General features: G+C 44.5%; 1 protein-coding gene across 3 annotated transcripts; it reads left to right on the forward strand.

Annotated features, from left to right (window-relative positions):
- The first annotated feature begins 1,002 nt into the window (after positions 1–1,002).
- On the forward strand, positions 1,003–20,036 carry LOC121535563 (afadin- and alpha-actinin-binding protein). Of its 3 annotated transcripts, none has more exons than XM_041842757.2 (14): positions 1,003–1,223; positions 5,058–5,176; positions 5,346–5,518; positions 5,768–5,980; positions 6,273–6,383; positions 6,643–6,778; positions 6,937–7,012; positions 7,137–7,329; positions 8,180–8,351; positions 8,609–8,748; positions 9,608–9,784; positions 14,404–14,521; positions 14,628–14,784; positions 18,346–20,036. In XM_041842757.2, exons 2-14 carry the CDS (start codon positions 5,134–5,136, stop codon positions 18,512–18,514), a joined length of 1,878 nt encoding a protein of 625 aa, XP_041698691.1. In that variant the 5' UTR covers positions 1,003–1,223; positions 5,058–5,133; the 3' UTR covers positions 18,515–20,036. The 3 variants fall into 3 exon arrangements, with proteins under 3 accessions (XP_041698691.1, XP_041698693.1, XP_041698692.1); XM_041842759.2 differs by having other exon boundaries at positions 9,611–9,784; XM_041842758.2 differs by having other exon boundaries at positions 5,071–5,176.
- The last annotated feature ends 594 nt before the right edge of the window (positions 20,037–20,630 follow it).

A 20,630-nucleotide genomic window follows, 5' to 3' on the forward strand; every position in this document is an offset into this window, starting at 1 on the left:
ATTACCGACCCCTAAGTTCCGTATTTTCCGCTGGCTGTCCCACCACCACAGAAAGCACTGCGCTAGGCTGAAACACCTGCATTTTGGAGCTGCCTTACTCAAGAAAGCAAAAAAGAGCTAATGTTGTATGCGGCTGTATTTATGATTCATCACTCCAGAGAACGCGTTTCCACTGCTCCAGAGTCTTTACACCACTCCAGCCGACGCTTGGCATTGGGCATGGTGATCTTAGGCTTGTGTGCGGCTACTCTGCCATGGAAACCCATTTCATGAAGCTCCTGACCAACAGTTATTGTGCTGACCTTGCTTCCAGAGACAGTTTGGAACTCTGTGGTGAGTGTTGCAACCGAGGACAGAAGATTTTTACACACTACTTGCTTCAGCACTCGGCAGTCTGGTTCTGTGAGTTTGTGTGGCGCAGCATAGCCGTTGTTGCTCCTAGATGTTTCCACTTCACTATAACAGCACTTACAGTTACCGGGGCAGCGCAGAAATTAAACGAACTGACTTGTTGGAAAGATGCTATCCTATGATGGTGCCACGTTGAAAGTCACAGAGCTCTTCAGTAAGGCCATTCTACTGCCAATGTTTATATTTTGAGATTGCATGGCTGTGTACTACATTTTATACACCTGCCAGCAAGGGGTGTGGCTGAAATAGCCGAATCCACTAATTGAAGGGGTGTCCACATACTTTTGTATATATAGTGTATAATCACTCATAGGTAGGCTAAATGCACCTGACAGCATTCCTAATTTGCATAAATGTCATTGGGACGTCCAACTCTGACGTCACCCCATTGAAGTTGACAGTTAAAACGGTTAAAAAAAACTGTTAAATGTAAAGGTAAGGGTTAAGGTTAGGGTTTAGGTTAGGGACTTCCCAAGGATCATATATAGCCCTAACCTTTGCATAAATCGTCCGTCAAAGGAACGAGGGTTGTGCGCATGATCCAATACAGCGGATTGATACTGGTTGCTTGACAACGCGCTCGCCAATGACGGTGGTGTTTGTTTTGAAGCTAAGAAGAGGTGGACTTAAAAAAATCAACCTTTGCCAATGTGGGCTAGTTTGGCATTCACTGTCAAGAACTACTTAGTTAGCTAACTATAGCTAGATAGAGACGCATTTCACATTGTAGCCTTCTTGAATTGGCATCGAGTTGGTTTGGCAGGCAGGCTAATCCAATATAATCCATCACTCCACGTCGGACCCAAAATCAAGTGAGTATCCACACTAAATTAACGCCGGCATTCAGCAATGACATGTCATAGCTAGCTAGCTAGCTAACTTTGTTAGCTACAAAAATATTTTGCATCGTTTCATCAAAACCTAGCTAGCTACTAGTACTCCAGCAGCTAGCTAACGATACTGATACTGTAGTAGCTTTCTACATGGCTAGCAAGCTAGTTAACTAACTTTAGCTAACTCTAACTTAATTTTCTAGCTAGCTAACGTTATCTCGCAAAGTGTTTACGTTTTCAACTGAGCACCTGTTTGTTTACTGATCTCACTTGCAGCATCGCAATAAGATGATAAAAAAATATCGTTTGGTGTGTTGATAGTAACGTTAGGCTATAACTGTATATTCACCCAATGTCTGATAATGTCAACGCTAAAATGTTTGCTTCTTGTCAGTTGCCTGCTCTTATTGAATTCAGATTGCTTTTTGGACATAACATCGGGACATAACTGTCTCTTATCTGCACTCACTCCCATTTAACTTTGCCCTATGTCACACTTTAACCAAAACAAGGGAGTTACAGAGCCACATCCACTCACTGTGCCTCCATCTGAATTTAGCTTTGGGACACAACCAATAATTTTGGACACAACATTGGGAGTCTGTGTATTAGGGAGTCCAACCAACACAGACTCCCAATGTTGTGTCCAAAATTATTGGTTGTGTCCCAAAGCTAAATTCAGATGGAGGCACAGTGAGTGGATGTGGCTCTGTAACTCCCTTGTTTTGGTTAAAGTGTGACATAGGGCAAAGTTAAATGGGAGTGAGTGCAGATAAGAGACAGCTATGCAGCCTGGGTAAATGGATAAGGACGCCACATAGCTACTACCACTGTGGCTCGATTTACCTTCTACTCAGGTGCTATCACATGCAGTAGCAGTGCGTGGTTAAAATCACTGAGGAAGCCAAGCCAGTAAAAAAGCCATATTACACCCTATGTTGTGATAATTGCGTTGTTTGCTCCCATTCGTTCATACACCACCGTGATCAAATCAAATGTATTGGTCACATACACATGGTTAGCAGATGTTATTGCGAGTGTAGCGAAATGCTTGTGCTTCTAGTTCCTACAGTGCAGCAATATCTAGCAAGTCATATCTAACAGGTTCTACAACAAAAACCTAATACACACAAATCTAAGTAAAGGAATGGAATAAGAATATATAAATGTATGGATGAGCAATGTCATTATCATTATCAGAGTGGCATAGATAGTATGATGCAATAGATAGAATACAGTATATACATATGAGATGGGTAATGCAAGATATGTAAACATTAAAGTGGCATTATTAAAGTGACTAGTGTTCCATTTATTAAAGTGGCCAGTGATTTTCTAGTCTGTATGTAGGCAGCAGCCTCTCTGTGCTAGTGATGGCTGTTTAACAGTCTGATGGCCTTGAAATAGAAGCTGTTTTTCAGTCTCTCGGTCCCAGCTTTAATGCACCTGTACTGTCCTCGCCTTCTGGATGATAGCGGGGTGACAGGCAGTGGCTCGGGTGGTAGTTGTCCTTGATTATCTTTTTGGCCTTCCTGTGACATCGGGTGCTGTAGGTGTCCTGGGGGGCAGGTAGTTTGCCCCTGGTGATGCGTTGTGCAGACCGCACCACCCTCTGGAGAGCCCTGTGGTTGTGGGCGGTGCAGTTGCCGTACCAGGCGGTGATACAGCCCGACAGGATGCTCTCAATTGTGCATCTGTAAAAGTTTGTGAGGGTTTTAGGTGACAGGCCAAATTTCTTCAGCCTCCTGAGGTTGAAGAGACACTTGTGCCTTCTTCACAACACTGTCTGTGTGGGTGGACCATTTCAGTTTGTCAGTGATATGTACGCAGAGGAACTTAAAACTTTCCACCTTCTCCACTGCTGTCCCGTCAATTTGGATAGGGGGGTACTCCCTCTGCTGTTTCCTGAAGTCCACGATCATCTCCTTAGTTTTTTTGACGTTGAGTGAGAGGTTATTTTCCTGACACCACACTCCGAGAGCCCTCACCTCCTCCCTGTAGGCTGTCTCATCATTGTTGGTAATCAAGCCTACTACTGTTGTGTCGTCTGCAAACTTGATGATTGAGTTGGAGGCGTGCATGGCTACGCAGTCATGGGTGAACAGGGAGTACAGGAGGGGGCTGAGCACCCACCCTTGTGGGGCCCCAGTGTTGAGGATCAGCGAAGTGAAGATGTTTCCTACCTTCACCACCTGGGGTGGCCCGTCAGGAAGTCCAGGACCCAATTGCACAGGGTGGGGTTGAGACCCAGGGCCTCAAGCTTGATGATGAGCTTGGAGGGTACTATGGTGTTGAATGCTGAGCTATAGGCCTAGTCAATGAACAGCATTCTTACATAGGTATTCCTTTTGTCCAGATGGGATAGGGCAGTGTGATGGCGATTGTATCGTCTGTGGACCTATTGGGGCGATATGCAAATTGAAGAGGGTCTAGGGTGACAGTTAAGGTGGAGGTGATATGATCTTTGACTAGTCTCTCAAAGCACTTCATGATGACAGAAGTGAGTGCTATGGGGCGATAGTCATTTAGTTCAGTTACCTTTGCATTATTGGGTACAGGAACAATGGTGGCCATCTTGAAACATGTGGCCAGCTGGTCTGCGCATGCTCTGAGGACGCGGCTAGGAATGCCGCCTGGGCCGGCAGCCTTGCGAGGGTTAACACGTTTAAATGTCTTACTCACGTTGACCACGGAGAAGGAGAGCCTATAGTCCTTGGTAGCTGGCCGCGGCGGTGGCACTGTGTTATCCTCAAAGCGGGCAAAGAAGGTTTGCTGCACCCGGACAACCCACAGTTGAGCTCAGCTCAACGCTGATTGGCTAATTATTTTATTTAAAAAATGTAACAAGGGAGGCCAAATGCTTGCTGGCATCAATCAATCAAATGCTACGGCGGCAACATGTTATTCTCTTTTGGTCCAGACAGCATCAGATACATGGGCTACACATACTGAGACAGAGGGGCGCTGTTTCCCTCGCGCGGTTGATTTCTCCAGTGAGATTCAGCCACTTGCGAATTGACGGAAAATTCTGAAAACGCAGAGAGAGACGAAAGATACATTATTTTATAATTTACACATTTTTATTGGTCAAATATTTGGGAAAGCCTGGCTTCCCTTGGCATCCATGAATACATGCCACTGATCACGTGTTGCCCAAGACTATCAAGACAGTCGGGTCTACTATACTTAAGTCTACAATGGAATGCACACCATGTTTAAACAGAGCACAAGAACTGCCCCAGGGGCCTATTTAAAGCGGAGTTGCGAGAGTGTAGAATGTGGTTCAGCTTGTTGCACCAGGAAAATCTTAGCATCATAAAAGCGTCTGCTAAATGGCATATTATTATTATTATTATAGAGTCAAAGGGATCTGACCAATGGAAGGATCATACTGAGGAGGCCCTCTTGAATAATGTGTCTGCAGTTGCGTCTATTGTTAAAGCTATTTTTCTCAAACTATCTTAGCATTTTGAATTCAGTGACATTGTTAAACCTTGCACACACCACACAATGGCACTCCTGTGTGTGTGTGTGTGTGTGTGTCTAAAAGCCTCCCTCTGGCATACAGTCACACACATTAGCCCAGTTGAAGTTAACATGCAAACCCTCTTTACTCAAGCTCAAAGTATAATTCTACTACAGTCCAGTGTAACAGCCAAGGCCTGAAAGCCCTACCCCACCCACCCCCAACCCGTCCCATGCTGGCACGTCACATGGATGATGTTTAATCCCGCATGGTGTTGAAGAATTGACCCAGATTATCCTGCATTAGACTCTTATGTCATTGGCTTGCTGCTTGATGCTCTATTTTAGGATTGTGTTCCAGTGAGAGGAGCCTCCGGTTGGTCTGTCTCACGGATGATCCCTACTGTCCTGACGCTGTGTTGGCATGGAAGACTGGTGGACTACAGCAACTATAGAGCCATCAATAGGTAAGTTAATTCAAATGGGGTCTCTGATGGGGAATTGTTTGTTTGATTTTATGGGATGTATCTTTGTGCCCTAATTTTAGAACAACATTTTAAGCCTCTTAGGCAGCCTGTTTGCGTCAACTCCTAATGTATCAATTGGTTGTTATCTCCATTTCCCTACTGTGTTTAGAAAACCATGAGATCTCCGGCATAGCAAGACTGATGATGTCCCCCTCGAGGCATCATAAAAACCTTCCTACAATGCACTCCTCCACAATGCCACTGTCTAAGAGTTCCTACAATGTGTTAAGTGCCTTCTGCACTGAGGACAATGTTCCCCAGTGTATCTCTTACATCAATCAGGTACTGCACCATTGAAATGGCTATTATATAGGCTACATTTAGAAAATCAATACTTTCCCAATACTCTGTGAAAGTAGCATTGTGTAATGTGCTGCTTGCTTGTTTATATAGCCAGGTATCACTATTCTTTTTCACTACTTGATTTGAGGTTTTGTGTATCTGAAGCTTCTTCATTTATCTCATGTAGTATGCACTGAATCCTCTAAGCACTAACCTATTTGTCTGCTCTCTTTTTTGGGCCTTGTACAGGAGATGGACTCTCTGGGGTTCTCCTCAGCCTGTATTGAGGCCAGCTCACCAGAGGGAAGCGGGGGGCTGAACACGGTGCCAGCTCTGAACGGCATGTATGAGCTGCTCCAGATGCAGCGCCGCAGCCAACGCAGCCTGCAGGAGCAGGAGACGGAGAGTCTGAAGATCTCCAGCGCCCTGGAACACCTGCAGATCACCAACTCCAGACTCAAGGTCAGGCAGTCTTTCCCATAGATCGTTTTCCAGACAGGGTGTATGTTGTCAATAGAACACTAGCATGGGGAGCTAGGTTGGGGCGCCTATAGAATGATAGGAGAAACACTGAGACGGGGGGTTACCGCAACAACACTGCCAGTCATGTTTCCGATGTACAGTACAGTGACCTTGGGTGAAAGGTGCTTGCTTACTGCTTATAGTAGAACTTGTTATGGTCTTGTCTTAGTCAAGGTGAGCCCATTCACATACACTAGGCTATATAATGTCAGGTACATTTGTTTGTTCCCAGGATCAGCTGGAGCTCTCTAAAAGAGAGAAGTCGGGACTGCACGAGGCAGAGAGGCAGCTGCAACTCAAAATCAAGACTCTGCAGAACTGCCTGAAAACCGAAAAAGATGAGGTAAAAACGTTGTAATAAAATTGTTAATCATTGTACTGTATATTTAATGATGTTCTTATGTAACTGCAAGCATCCATGGGAAATGTAGTTTGTGTGTGAGCCTGTAAAATCATGTCTGACAACCCTAATCAGGGTCGTGTTCAGTAGGGCACACCGTAGCAAAGCATTATGCAATGGAAAAATAATGTGTTCATGTTGGACAAGTTCAGGTAGTACCTCCCTGTTTCAAAATGTTTTCTCCCTACTGAACACACCCCAGGTGCAGAAGCTCCAGAGCATCATCGCCAGCAGAGCCTCTCAGTACAACCATGACACCAAGAGGAAGGAGAGGGAGAGCACCAAGCTCAAAGAACGCCTCAACCAGCTACTGGTGGACAAGAGGGATAAGAAACTAGGTAGGGGTGCTGGAGCATGGTCTCAAGACATCGTTTCCTCCTTATTCCAAAGGTTGTTGGAAATGTGAAAATCTTTGCAACCAAGTATCCTTTATTTTTATTTTTATGATAATGTAGGTCTTTATAACAAGTCCCTCATTTTCCTTTATCTCTACTAGCGATTGATGTATTGAACTACTTGGGACGGGCTGATGGAAAGAGAAGCCAATGGAAGACTGGAAAGGTGGAGGCCAGGTAGCAACACTCATCTATCTGAACCATGTCTGTTTTAAGTGCATTCAACTCTTAATGCAACAAATCCTACATAGCTTTGCAGAAGCCACTTTGATGGGTGTGTGTTTATTTGCCATTACTGTAGACATGAGGGGGAGATGTACAAGTCCCTGCTGAGTGACTATGAGGGTCGTCAGAGAGCCCTGATGCTGGAGAACGCTGAGCTGAAGAAGGTGCTGCAGCAGATGAAGAGGGAGATGGTGTCCATTCTGAGTCCTAGTCCTAGGAAACCCTGCTCCAGCTCCAGAGGAGACCGTGTGGAAGACAGCCTAGAACAGGTACAAACAATATCTGAGTACCAGTAGTCCCCTAGGTTTTTATTTGGGTTTTTTATGTGACAATACAGTGAGCGCCAAAAGTATTGGGACAGAGATACATTTAAATAAGAATAGAATATGTTTCTAAACACTTCTACATTCATGTGGATGTTACCATGATTACGGATAGTCCTGAATTAATTGTGGATAATGATTGAGAAAGTAATGAGTGAGAAAGTTAGACACATAAATATCATATCTGTAATCATGGTAGCATCCATATGAATGTAGAAGTGTTTAGAAACATATTCTATTCTTATTTACAAAATGACACAACATTATTTACCATTAATTTCTATTAGGCACAAAATAATCTGAAACAAACAGCAAATGCATCCAAGAAGTTTGTGGAGTGACAGTCTTGATGTAATCATTGCGTGCTAGGAATATGTGACCAAATACTAAACCTTTGACTACTTTAAAACACATAAGTGATTTGTCCCAATGTTTTGGTCCCCTAAAATGGGGGGAGGGAGACTATGTACAACATTTTTTGTAATTTCTAAACGGTTCACCCGATATGGATGGAAAAAATAACCTCTCACTCACTGTTTGCACATTTCAAATTCAAAGTGCTGGAGTACAGAGCCAAAACAACAAAATATGTATCACTGTCCCAATACTTTGGAGCTCACTGTAGATGGATAACCTAATTTATTTTGATAATACTCTTACAAATGTAAATCTTGAATTGCATCTTCAGTTATGTAGTGCCTATCCCAAGCTCTCTAAGCACTTTACATTATGGATGGGAGTGACATCTGGCTAACATTGTGAAGAGAAGAAGAAGTGATAATTGTTTTGCCTTCAGGCCGGCTCAGACAGGGATAAGGAAGTTGGCGACTGCAGTAGAGAGACCCTGGACCAGTCATGTGACCACGCCAGGGAACAATCCTGTGAGCACGCCCGGGAGCAGCTGACCAATAGCATCCGGCAGCAATGGAGGAGACTGAAGAGCCACATGGAGAGACTGGACAGCCAGGGTACAGACATCATCACATCACCCATATTATCATAGAAGTTGACAATAAATCTGTAACTCAGTAGTTATCACTGGTTTTCTCTGGGCATTAACTGGTGTTACATGTAGGTACTGTAAATTACCAAATCAATGTATGGCTGACTGCCATAAAATTACTACCAGTACTGCTGCATTTTAAACTATTCTGCTGCCAAAAAATTATATATTTTCTCACAGGGAGCTTTCTTCACCATTGATCATAATGTGTTGTATCATCAGCCTTACTGGTGCAGCAGAGCCAGCAGCGTGCTGGTAAAGAGCTGGTCCCTAGACAGATCCATGAGGAGGAGATGGAGAGGATGAGACTGGAGGTCCAGCAGTGTAAAGACTTCATCCAGACCCAGCAGCAGCTCCTACAGGTTAGTTAAACCCACAACGCAACACAAGGCTCTCTTTTCAAACCGAGCTACAAATATCTACAGTACATCTGTTTTTATTGCCTTGAATTTGAGCCTTACTAATCTTGTTCCCAGACACTTCTGACCAAATGTGTGAAGAGTCTGGTGGACCAACGCGTCGAACTTGGCCTTCGTTAGCCAGTACAGAAAGACCGGGAGAATGTCCTGGTGCATAGGCATTGGCTTAATCTACCAACCAATCATCTCCCACAAACACCTTCACACTAACCCTCCCCCGTACACTAGCACACCACAAGCACAGAGCCACGCCTCGCAGTCGTGTGATTCGCTAAAATTAAATGATGACAAGTACTTTACTCAGTAAGGTCACTTCCATGGAATTCAATGGTATAATATATAATAATATGCCATTTAGCAGACGCTTTTATCCAAAGCGACTTACAGTCATGCGTGCATACATTTTTTTTTGTGTATGGGTGGTCCCGGGGATCGAACCCACTACCTTGGCGTTACAAGCGCCGTGCTCTACCAGTTGAGCTACAGAGGACACTCCCTCTAAGGCCAACTGTGAACCATTGATGTACCAGGGGTGTAATCATTAGTCCAAACAGTCTTGTAACTAAAACGAGAGTTAGTATTGGACAAATTCAGGTAGGTCCCTCTCCATTTCATTAGCTTCCGTTTTAAGAAACGTTTTACAACAGAATTGGTGTAATGAATATGCCCAAGGCTTATATGTGCTGTGCGCAATAGCCTGGGATGAGGTTAGTCTAATAGACCCTTACAGGAGTTATTCAGTCAAATGTTATGTCTGTTTCCTCTTCCTCGTGTGTGTCCACGTTTGTCTGTGTGTGTGCAGCAGCAGTTCAACTCTCCCTGCTATGATGATGAGACTGCTGCTCTTCTGAATGACTGCTACACTCTGGAGGAGAAGGAGCGTCTCAAAGAGGAGTGGAGGCTCTTTGACGAGCAGAGGAGGAACTTTGAGAGGGAGAGAAAGAACTTCACTAAAGCTGCCATTCGCCTTGGACATGAGGTATCCATTTTATTTTTGGGAAGTTCTCAAGATGGAAGAATTACACTGCTCAAAAATATTAAGGGAACACTAAAATAACACATCCTAGATCTGAATGAATGAAATAATCTTATTAAATACTATTTTATCAACCCATGGAGGTCTGGATTTGAAGTCACCCTCAAAATTAAAGTGGAAAACCACACTACAGGCTGATCCAACTTTGATGTAATGTCCTTAAAACAAGTCAAAATGAGGCTCAGTAGTGTGTGTGTGGCCTCCACGTGCCTGTATGACCTCCCTACAACGCCTGGGCATGCTCCTGATGAGGTGGTCTCCTGAGGGATCTCCTCCCAGACCTGGACTAAAGCATCCGCCAACTCCTGGACAGTCTGTGGTGCAACGTGGCGTTGGTGGATGGAGCGAGACATGATGTCCCAGATGTGCTCAATTGGATTCAGGTCTGGGGAACGGGCGGGCCAGTCCATAGCATCAATGCCTTCCTCTTGCAGGAACTGCTGACACACTCCAGCCACATGAGGTCTAGCATTGTCTTGCATTAGGAGGAACCCAGGGCCAACCGCACCAGCATATGGTCTCACAAGGGGTCTGAGGATCTCATCTCGGTACCTAATGGCAGTCAGGCTACCTCTGGCGAGCACATGGAGGGCTGTGCGGCCCCCAAAGAAATGCCACCCCACATCATGACTGACCCACCGCCAAACCGGTCATGCTGGAGGATGTTGCAGGCAGCAGAACGTTCTCCACGGCGTCTCCAGACTCTGTCACGTCTGTCACATGTGCTCAGTGTGAACCTGCTTTCATCTGTGAAGAGCACAGGGCGCCAGTGGCGAATTTGCCAATCTTGGTGTTCTCTGGCAAATGCCAAACGTCCTGCACGGTGTTGGGCTGTAAGCACAACCCCCACCTGTGGACGTCGGGCCCTCATACCACCCTCATGGAGTCTGTTTCTGACCGTTTGAGCAGACACATGCTGGAGGTCATTTTGCAGGGCTCTGGCAGTGCTCCTCCTGCTCCTCCTTGCACAAAGGTGGAGGTAGCAGTCCTGCTGCTGGGTTGTTGCCCTCCTACGGCCTCCTCCACGTCTCCTGATGTACTGACCTGTCTCCTGGTAGCGCCTCCATGCTCTGGACACTACGCTGACAGACACAGCAAACCTTCTTGCCACAGCTCGCATTGATGTGCCATCCTGGATGAGCTGCACTACCTGAGCCACTTGTGTGGGTTGTAGACTCCGTCTCATGCTACCACTAGAGTGAAAGCACCGCCAGCATTCAAAAGTTACCAAAACATCAGCCAGGAAGCATAGGAACTGAGACGTGGTCTGTGGTCACCACCTGCAAAACCAGTCCTTTATTGGGGGTGTCTTGCTAATTGCCTATAATTTCCACCTGTTGTCTATTCCATTTGCACAACAGCATGTGACATTTATTGTCAATCAGTGTTGCTTCCTAAGTGGAAGTTTGATTTCACAGAAGTGTGATTGACTTGGAGTTACATTGTGTTGTTTAAGTGTTCCCTTTATTTTTTTTGAGCAGTGTACATTTTGCCAAGTTGTCACTTAAAGGCCCAGTGCAGTCAAATTCAATTTTCCTGTGTTTTATATTATTCCATACTATGAGGTTGGAATTAGGGCTGTGGCGGTCAATACATTTGATTGTCAAGCAAAAACCTGACCGTTAATTAAGATAAACACATTTAGCATCTTCTGGCTTCCACGCATAGCCTACAAGCCACTGATGCAGACCTTTGGAACATCTACCATCTAAGAAATCAATGTAATATAACCTACACCATCACAATAAATCCATTATTTATTTTAGATAGGTCTAAAAAAAACATGAAGCCTGTTTCAGAAAAACAGAATAGCATACTCTGAGTTATTCAACAACCTCTCCCTCAATGTGAGCAAGACAAAGTAGCAGATCGTGGATTACAGGAAAAGGCGGGCCGAACATGCCCCCATTAACATCGATGGGGCTGTAGTGGAGCGGGTCGAGAGCTTCAAGTTCCTTGGTGTCCACATCACCAACAAACTATCATGGTCCAAACACACCAAGACAGTCGTGAAGAGGGCACGACAACACCTTTTCCCCTTCAGGAGACTGAAAAGATTTGGCATGGGTCCACAGATCCTCATAAAGTTCTACAGCTGCACCATCGAGAGCATCCTGACAGGTTGCATCACTGCCTGGTATGGCAACTGCTCGGCATCTGACCGTAAGGCGCTACAGAGGATAGCCCAGGACCTATATACTAGGCGGTGTCAGAGGAAGGCCCAAAAAATGGTCAAAGACTCCAGTCACCCAAGTCATAGACTGTTCTCTCTGCTACCGCACGGTAAGCGGTACTGGAGCGCCAAGTCTAGGACCAAAAGGCTCCTTAACAGCTTCTACCCCCAAGCCATAAGGCTGCTGAACAATTAATCAAATGACCACCTGGACTATTTACATTGACCCCCCCTCTCCATTTGTTTTTACACTGCTGCTACACGCTGTTTATTATCTATGCATAGTCACTTTACCCTTACCTACATGTACAAATTACCTCGACTAACCTGTACCCCCGCACATTGACTCGGTACCGGTACCCCCTGTATATAGCCTCGTTATTGTTATTTTGTTACTTTTTATAATTTTTTTGTTAAGGGCTTGTAGGTAAGCATTTCTACACCTGTTGTATTCAGCGTATGTAACAAATAACATTTGATTTTAGTTGCCCTGATCTGGCTATGCCATATGGCTGTGGGCTACACTAGTTCATATAGCAGAAAAGATTTGCTTAGAATTCCGTGGCATTAAGCCTCCCAAGTGGCGCAGCGGTCTAAGGCACTGCATCGCAGTGCTTGAGGCATCACTACAGACCCGGGTTCGATCACGGGCTGTGTTGCAGCTGGCCGCGACCGGGAGACCCATGAGGCGGCGCACAATTGGCCCAGCGTCGTCTGGGCCAATTGTGCGCCTCCTCAAGGGGGAGGGTTTGGCCAGCCGGGATGTCCCTGTCCCATCGCACTCTAGTGATTCCTGTGGCGGGCGCATGCACGCTGACACGGTCACCAGTTGTACGGTGTTTCCTTTGACAAATTGGTGTGGCTGGCTTCCAGGTAAAGCGAGCAGTGTGTCAAGAAGCAGTGCGGCTTGGCAGGGTCGTGTTTCGGAGGGCGCATGACTCTCGACCTTCGCCTCTCCTGAGTCCGTACGGGAGTTGCAGCGATGGGACAAGACTATAACTACCAATTAGATATCACGAAATTGGGGATAAAAAGGTGTTACATTTTTTTTACTAATTCCGTGCCATTATTTTATAGTATGAAGAATACAATTGAACAAAGCTGAATAAAATAAAAAGGATATTGTCTCCAAACGATTTGAGGGAGTGCGGACATGCGGCTATTCTGTGTTGAGCGGTTAACCAAGAAATAGGTACTCCTATATGCTTAATTTAGAGTTATTAATGTAACTTTAGTTGTTCTACAAACGTTGGGCTATATGTTTTGATTTTTAATACATTCTAAGGCTGCATGGTGCGACTAATGATGATTTGAAAAAAGTCGCATGAAAGGCATGAGCTCTGTTAAGTTTTTTGCGCTGGCTGTACACACTTCATCAGTCTCTCATTCACAATTTGACAAGCACTTGATAATGCCTTACATTTCCGGCCTGCTAATATATAATTCACAAGTGATATGCTAATATTGTCACCCATCAGACTATTCTTGATTTAATCTTGTCTTTACATAAACCAAATAATATATATATATATATATATATATATATATGTGTGAAATGTGTTTTGATTTAGAATGGACCATTATTATTATGCACGTCTCGAAACGGGCAGGGGAAAAAAGTCATCTATGCACTTAAATAGTAAATGGAGGACGCTATTCCCATGGTTCATTTTCATGCCATCCTGTTGTAAAGAGAAGCAATGTGCTTAATAAACAAATATAGTAGGCCTAGCCTATAGAAAGCTGATGAGATCCTATTTTTAAGAGTCCATCACTCTGTTTTCTCACGTAATTGCATAGCCTATAGAAATGTTGCGCAACATGAGCTCATGGGCTCTCATGAAGTGTTTGATTAGATTTTCAATTACATTTGCATTGATGTCAGAGTGATTAGAGGGACAATAGAGTGCTGAGTACCAGGCAGTTAGCAAGTTTGGTAGGCTACTAATGACCATCAGCAGCATCAGAGCTTGGAGAAGCCTAATTATCGTGACGTGGAATTTGTCTGCCATCAAGACTCGTGACCGCCAGTGTGGCAGTAATACGGTCACCTAACAGCCCTAGTTGAAATAATACTGTAAAATTGTGATGATGCCCTTTTTAGTGTAAGAGCTGTTTGAAAAGACCACCTGAAATTACAGCCTGTTTTGGTGGGATGGTGTAATCACCAGGCGGTAAATTAGTTAATAGACCAATAAAAAATAGTTCCAAAACAGGAACAGGTCATTTTCAGTTTCCCACTCCCAGCCAGTCCTTGCAAAATTCTTGTTTCAGAAATTGCTATTTTTGACCATTTTAATGATTTTGACTTTGAGATTTAAAAAAAAAACATCTGCATTGGACCTTTTTTTAATGCATTTTACCCATTTCCTCCATTGTGTTTCCACAGAAAAAGGCTTTTGAGGAAGACCGTGCCTCGTGGCACAAGAATCAGTTCTTGAACATCACTCCATTTGTGGACCGAAAACGACATTCTGCATCAGAAACTCCACGTGCCTTATCAACCAGTAAGTCATATATTTATGCTGCAGCATAGAAAAAAAAAGTACATTAATATTCTGATGTGTGGTTTGTTTTATGCATGGTTGGTCACAATTGTGTTTTCCTTTCTAGGTAGTGAGCCCGAGATGAGGATCCCATCCACTCCAGCCAGGCTGACCAAATCCCGGACGTACGCTGCATTCTCCACTCCTAAAGCTGCCCCTGTCGCTGGCATGCCCTCCACAGCTGATCTCTACCGCACACTACGCCTCATACCAGACAGCAGCAGGTGCTCTATCCCAGCTCGCTATTGTCATAAAGTCGGTCATTTAGGTTTTTGACACATTTTAGTGATTTAGCAGACGCTCTTATCCAGAGCGACTTACAGTTAGCGAGTGCATACATTTTCATACTGGCCCCCCGTGGGAAACGAACGGCGTTGCAAGCGCCATGCTCTACCAACTGAGCTACACGGGGCCATACACGTGTTTCAAGTTTTATTAGTCGTATGTATGGGATACGCATGGTATACATCGTTTAACGAAATGCTTACTAGCAAGTTCCTTCTCGAAATTGCAACAACGATAAGAAATAATAAAAGATAAGAATACGAACGTATAGTAAATGGCTTAGTGTCAATCAATCTAATGTATTTATAAAGCCCTTTTTACATCAGCAGATGTTACAAAGTACCCAGCCTAAAACCCCAAACAGCAAGCAATGCAGATGTAGAAGCACGGCGGCTAGGAAAAACTCCCTAGAAAGGCAGAAACCTAGGAAGAAACCTAGAGAGGAACCAGGCTCTGAGGGGTGGCCAGTCCCCTTCTGGCTGTGCCGGGTGGAGATGATAAGAGTACATGGCCATTAAGGCCAGATTTTTCTCCAAGATGTTGCAACAGGTCAGTACATCAGGAGTAAATGTCACTTGGCTTTTCATAGCCGGGCATTTCGAGGTTGAAATAGCAGGTGCGGTAGAGAGAAAGAGTTGAAAACAGCAGATCTGGGACAAGGTTGCACGTCCGGTGAACAGGTCAGGGTTCCATAGCTGAAGGCAGAAGAGTTGAAACTGGAGCAGCAGCACGACCAGGTGGACTGGGGACAGCAAGGAGTCATCAGGCCAGGTAGTCCTGAGGCACTGTCCTATGGCTCAGGTCCTCCGAGAGGTGAGAGAGAATTAGAGGGAGCATACTTAAATTCACACAGGACACCGGATAAAACAGGAGAATAACACCAGATATAACAGACTGACCCTAGCCCCCCGGCACATAGACTATTTCAGCATAGATACTGGAGGCTGAGACGGGTCGGGAGACACTGTGGCCCCGTCCGACTATACCCCCGGACAGGGCCAACCAGGCAGGATATAACCCCACCCACTTTGCCAAAGCACAGCCCCCACACCACTAGAGGGATTTCAACAGACCACCAATCTACTACCCTGAGACAAGGCTGAGTATAGCCCACAAAGATCTCCTCCACTGCACGAGCCCGAGGGGGTGACAAACCGGACCGGAAGATCACGTCAGTGACAACCCTCCTAGGGATGGCATGGAAAGCACCAGTAAGCCAGTGACTCAGCCCCCGTAATAGGGTCAGAGGCAGAGAATCCCAATGGAGAGACGGGAACCGGCCAGGCAGAGACAGCAAGGGCGGTTCGTCGCTCCAATGCCTTTCCGTTCACCTTCGCACCCCTGGGCCAGACTACACTCAATCATAGGACCTACTGAAGAGATGAGTCTTCAGTAAAGACTTAAAGGTCGAGACCGAGTCTGCGTCTCTCACATGGATAGGCAGACCATTCCATAAAAATGGAGCTCTATGGGAAAAAGCCCTGCCTCCAGCTGTTTGCGTAGAAATTCAAGGGACAGTAAGGAGGCCTGCGTCTTGTGACCATAGCGTACGTGTAGGTATGTACGGCAGGACGAAATCGGAGAGATAGGTAGGCGCAAGCCCATGTAATGCTTTGTAGGTTAGCAGTAAAACCCTGAAATCAGCCCTAGCCTTAACAGGAAGCCAGTGTTAGAGGCTAGCACTGGAATCATTTACATTTACATTTTACATTTTAGTCATTTAGCAGACGCTCTTATCCAGAGCGACTTACAGTTAGTGAGTGCATACATTATTTTTTTATACTGGCCCCCCGTGGGAATCAAACCCACAACCCTGGCGTTGCAAACACCATGCTCTACCAACTGAGCTACATCCCTGCCGGCCATTCCCTCCCCTACCCTGGACGACGCTAGGCCAATTGTGCGCCGCCCCATGGGTCTCCCGGTCGCAGCCGGCTACGACAGAGCCTGGATTCGAACCAGGATCTCTAGTGGCACAGCTAGCACTGCGATGCAGTGCCTTAGACCACTGCGCCACTCGGGAGGTTATAATATGATCAAATGTTTTGGTTCTAGTCAAGATTCTAGCAGCCGTGTTTAGCACTAACTGAAGTTTATTTAGTGCTTTATCCGGGTAGCGGGAGAGTAGAGCATTGCAGTAGTCTAATCTAGAAGTGACAGAAGCATGGATGAGCTTTTCTGCATCATTTTTGGACAAACACTTTTCTGATTTTTGCAATGTTACAAAGATGGAAAAAAGCTGTCCTTGAAATATTATTGATATTACAATAGAATAAGCTGTGTGTGTGAGAAATGTCAATCAGTGTCTTAAACCAGTGCTGGGAAGTAAATCAAATCAGTAGGATAATCACAAATCAAATTTTATTGGTCGCATACACATATTTAGCAGATGTCATTGCGGGTGTAGTGAAATGCTTGTGTTCCTAGCTCCAACAGTGCAGTAGTATCTAACAATTCACAACAATACAAATCTAAAGTAAAATATAGAAATATTAGGATCAGCAACTCGGTAGTGAGTGTTGCAACCGACGACAGACTATTTTTATGCGCTTCAGCACTCGGCGGTCCCGTTCTGTGAGCTTGTGTGGCCTACCACTTCGCGGCTGAGCCATTGTTCCTCCTAGACATTTCCACGTCACAATAACAGCACTTACAGTTGACCGGGGCAGCTCTAGCGGGGCAGAAATTTGATCAACTGACTTGTTGGAAAGGTGGCATCCTATGACAGTGCCACGTTGAAAGTCACTGAGCTCTTCAGTAAAGCCATTTTACTGCCAATGTTTGTCTATGGAGTTTGCATGGCTGTGTTAAAACAGTATGTAAACATTATTAAAGTGACCAGTGTTCTATTATTAAAGTGACCAGTGTTCCATGTCTATGTACATAAGGCAGCAGCCTCTAACATGCAGGGATGAGTAACCAGGTGGTAGCTGGCTAGACAGTGACTAAGTTCAGGGCAGGGTACTTGGTGGAGGCTATTTAACAGTCTGATGTCCTTGAGATAGAAGCTGTTTTTCAGTCTCTCTGTCCCAGCTATGCTGTACCTGTACTGACCTCGCCTTCTGGATGATAGCGGGGTGAACAGGCTGTGGCTTAGGTCCTTGATGATCTTCTTGGCCTTCCTGTGACACCGGGTGCTGTAGATGTCTTGAAGGGCAGGCAGTGTGCTCTCGGTGATGCGTTGGGCTGACCGCACCACCCTCTGGAGAGCCCTGCAGTTGGGGACGGTGCAGTTGCGGTAATACAGCCCGACAGGATGCTCTCAATGGTAGATCTGTGTAAGTGTGTGAGGGTCTTAGGGGCCAAGCCGAATTTCTTCAGCCTCCTAAGGTTGAAGAGGCGCTATTGAGCCTTCTTCACCACACTGTCTGTGTGAGTGGACCATTTCAAATTGTCAGTGATTTGTACTCCGAAGAACTTGAAGATTTTCACCTTCTCCACTGCAAGGCTCTCTTTCCATGTGTTTTGTGATCAACCCTTGTTTGTGCTTTATTCCTCAGCTCTTCCAGAGGCAGTTCAAAGCGAGGGAGCTGGCAGGAGTTCAACAACTTCCACAGTAGAGAAGATCCTCGGGTCAGGTCCAGGGACAGATACGGAGGTGGAGACTGCTGCAGTATCTTCTCGCTAGGGTCAGAGGAAACAGCCTCACCTGAAGACACACTCCAGTGACATATTACTGTGGACTCAACAGACCACTCAGATGGCAGTCCATGGCCGTGTTCATTAGGCACCAAACAGAAGAAAATGGACTGAAACGGAAGGACTACCTTGATTTGTCCAATATGTCGCACTCATTTTCATTTCCCATTGGGTGCCCTAATGAACATGACCTATGTTTCAACGCCACCACTGTCTCAGGATGAACAGTGGTACATCGGTGTTCACCAAAACTCGATTCAATCAGAGAGCACTTTAATGAACATGCTGATTTATTTTTCTTCTTTATTTTATATTTCGATTTTTACTAAGCAAAGCATCTCCAAGTCTCTAAGCTTTTGTGAAGTGGCAGCCAAACCTTAATTTGGGTAAATCAGGGTTCTGCTTCCACCAATTCGGTGCCTTTTGATAACTGTAACTTGGTCAACTTTTGTCACATAACTTTAACATTCTGTCACATGTTAATTTTATTTTTTACACTTTTTCCCATCTCAAGAGGTGTTACATTTTACAAATTATTATAGTAAGTGCTTCAGTGCCAAATAAAGTTACAGGGTTGACGATGTCATCTTATATCAGCCATAAATCCCCTTGTGACGGGGAATGGAAGCTTGTTGTGTGCAACAGGGAGTGGCAATTGAATGCAAGCTTCACAATTTTTTTTTATTGTTAAAACATTTCTAGCCTGTATCTATGTGTAACAGGGTTGACTTGTTACGCTCGACCCGCTCAGTCTTCCACTACAAAACACCAGAAAATGGCCAAAAATAATAGAACCAGGCCACCTGCTTTTACACTATGATTACTATTAGATGTTCAATGTTTCTTTAGATCTTTTTTTTTTTTTAAGGATTAGTTTCACTATTAAAATGAGTTCAGTTCACATAACAGGGTTGACCTTAAAATGAGGGACATACAAATGAATCACTAATCACATTAAATAAATAATAATATTCAGAAATGGCTGTCAAAGCAACAATAACTAGGGCTTTACAATGATGGTGAAAACTTGGAGAAATGTTGGGGCTAAATGGGTTAAAATCTTCCGAGAAGTTACTGACGGTGCATGGAGGGATATATCAAAATGCTGAATTTTGGCACTTTAGCAAGTCTTTACTCATATTAAAAATAGGATTTATTTTATTCTCCATGCTATGTTAAAGAGCACTTCATTTAATATAACTGGGTTCTAAAATACAAAATGAGTGCACAATTTCTTCTTAAACAGAAAATCCACTCGAACTATCTTTCTGTATTTTTTTTCATTAGTCGACTGTTGATACGGTCCCAAAATGTTTTGCATGTGAAGTTTAAGATATTGGACTTTCAAGAGACTCAAAAGGCACTATTTTCGTGGAACGACCCAGATATTTTCCAATTTGGGAAAAGCTACTGCCTAGTCATGAATGTTTACACATTGTTTTCTCTCCAGATCATGAATATTATTTTAATGAACTTTATTCTAAATGTTTAAAATGTAAAGTGATATGCTGCTCTGAAACTGCAATAAATGTATTTATTTTTATATATCTGACATCTCCTCAACATCTTGTGCTTGGTGTTTGGCACCCCTTAGCGGTTCATGACAGGAGTCATGAAGATGGCGCCGTACTGTATGGCTGCCGTCTTGCGAGCTCCGACCCAACTTTGCTATTATGTAATTATTTTGGCATTTTATCTTTTATCTTTTTTTTGCACTAAATGTATCCGTTATCACTTCTTATGATCGATAACTTTTGAACATCAAATCGTCAGTTACTAACCTAAATTCTGGTTTCAACTTCGACTCATCTGCTCTGGGCTCTTAGTGTAGTTCCGACCAAATTTTCGGGCTACCTAAGAGGAATAGCCGGTGAAAAAGAGGCAGGAGAGGGAGTCCTGGCGAGATTAAGGCAAAGGGAAAACCGGCCACCTCTTCCCTCCATTCTATTGGCCAATAGAGTTAATCTTGATAATAAGATGGATGACCTCCGATTGCGGATTTGCTTTCAACGGGACTCTGGTAACTGCAATATTCTCTGCTTTTCTGAAACATGGCTGTTGTGGAAATTCCTTTAGAGGGACATTCAAAGTCAATCTTAAATTAATCATTGTTTATAGTCAGCGCGCTGGAGAGGTTCCAACCAAC

This window comes from Coregonus clupeaformis, chromosome 21, assembly GCF_020615455.1.
Source record: "Coregonus clupeaformis isolate EN_2021a chromosome 21, ASM2061545v1, whole genome shotgun sequence".
Lineage (NCBI taxonomy): Eukaryota > Metazoa > Chordata > Actinopteri > Salmoniformes > Salmonidae > Coregonus > Coregonus clupeaformis.

What these genes read in the sequence shown, in the direction of transcription:
- LOC121535563 (XM_041842757.2), top strand. Translation starts at nt 5,134, where the DNA reads ATGGAAGACTGGTGGACTACAGCAACTATAGAGCCATCAATAG. An exon ending in TCCACGTGCCTTATCAACCA is followed by an intron (nt 14,522 to 14,627) that starts GTAAGTCATATA and finishes TTTCCTTTCTAG; the next exon opens with GTAGTGAGCCCGAGATGAGG. An exon ending in CTCATACCAGACAGCAGCAG is followed by an intron (nt 14,785 to 18,345) that starts GTGCTCTATCCC and finishes TTTATTCCTCAG; the next exon opens with CTCTTCCAGAGGCAGTTCAA.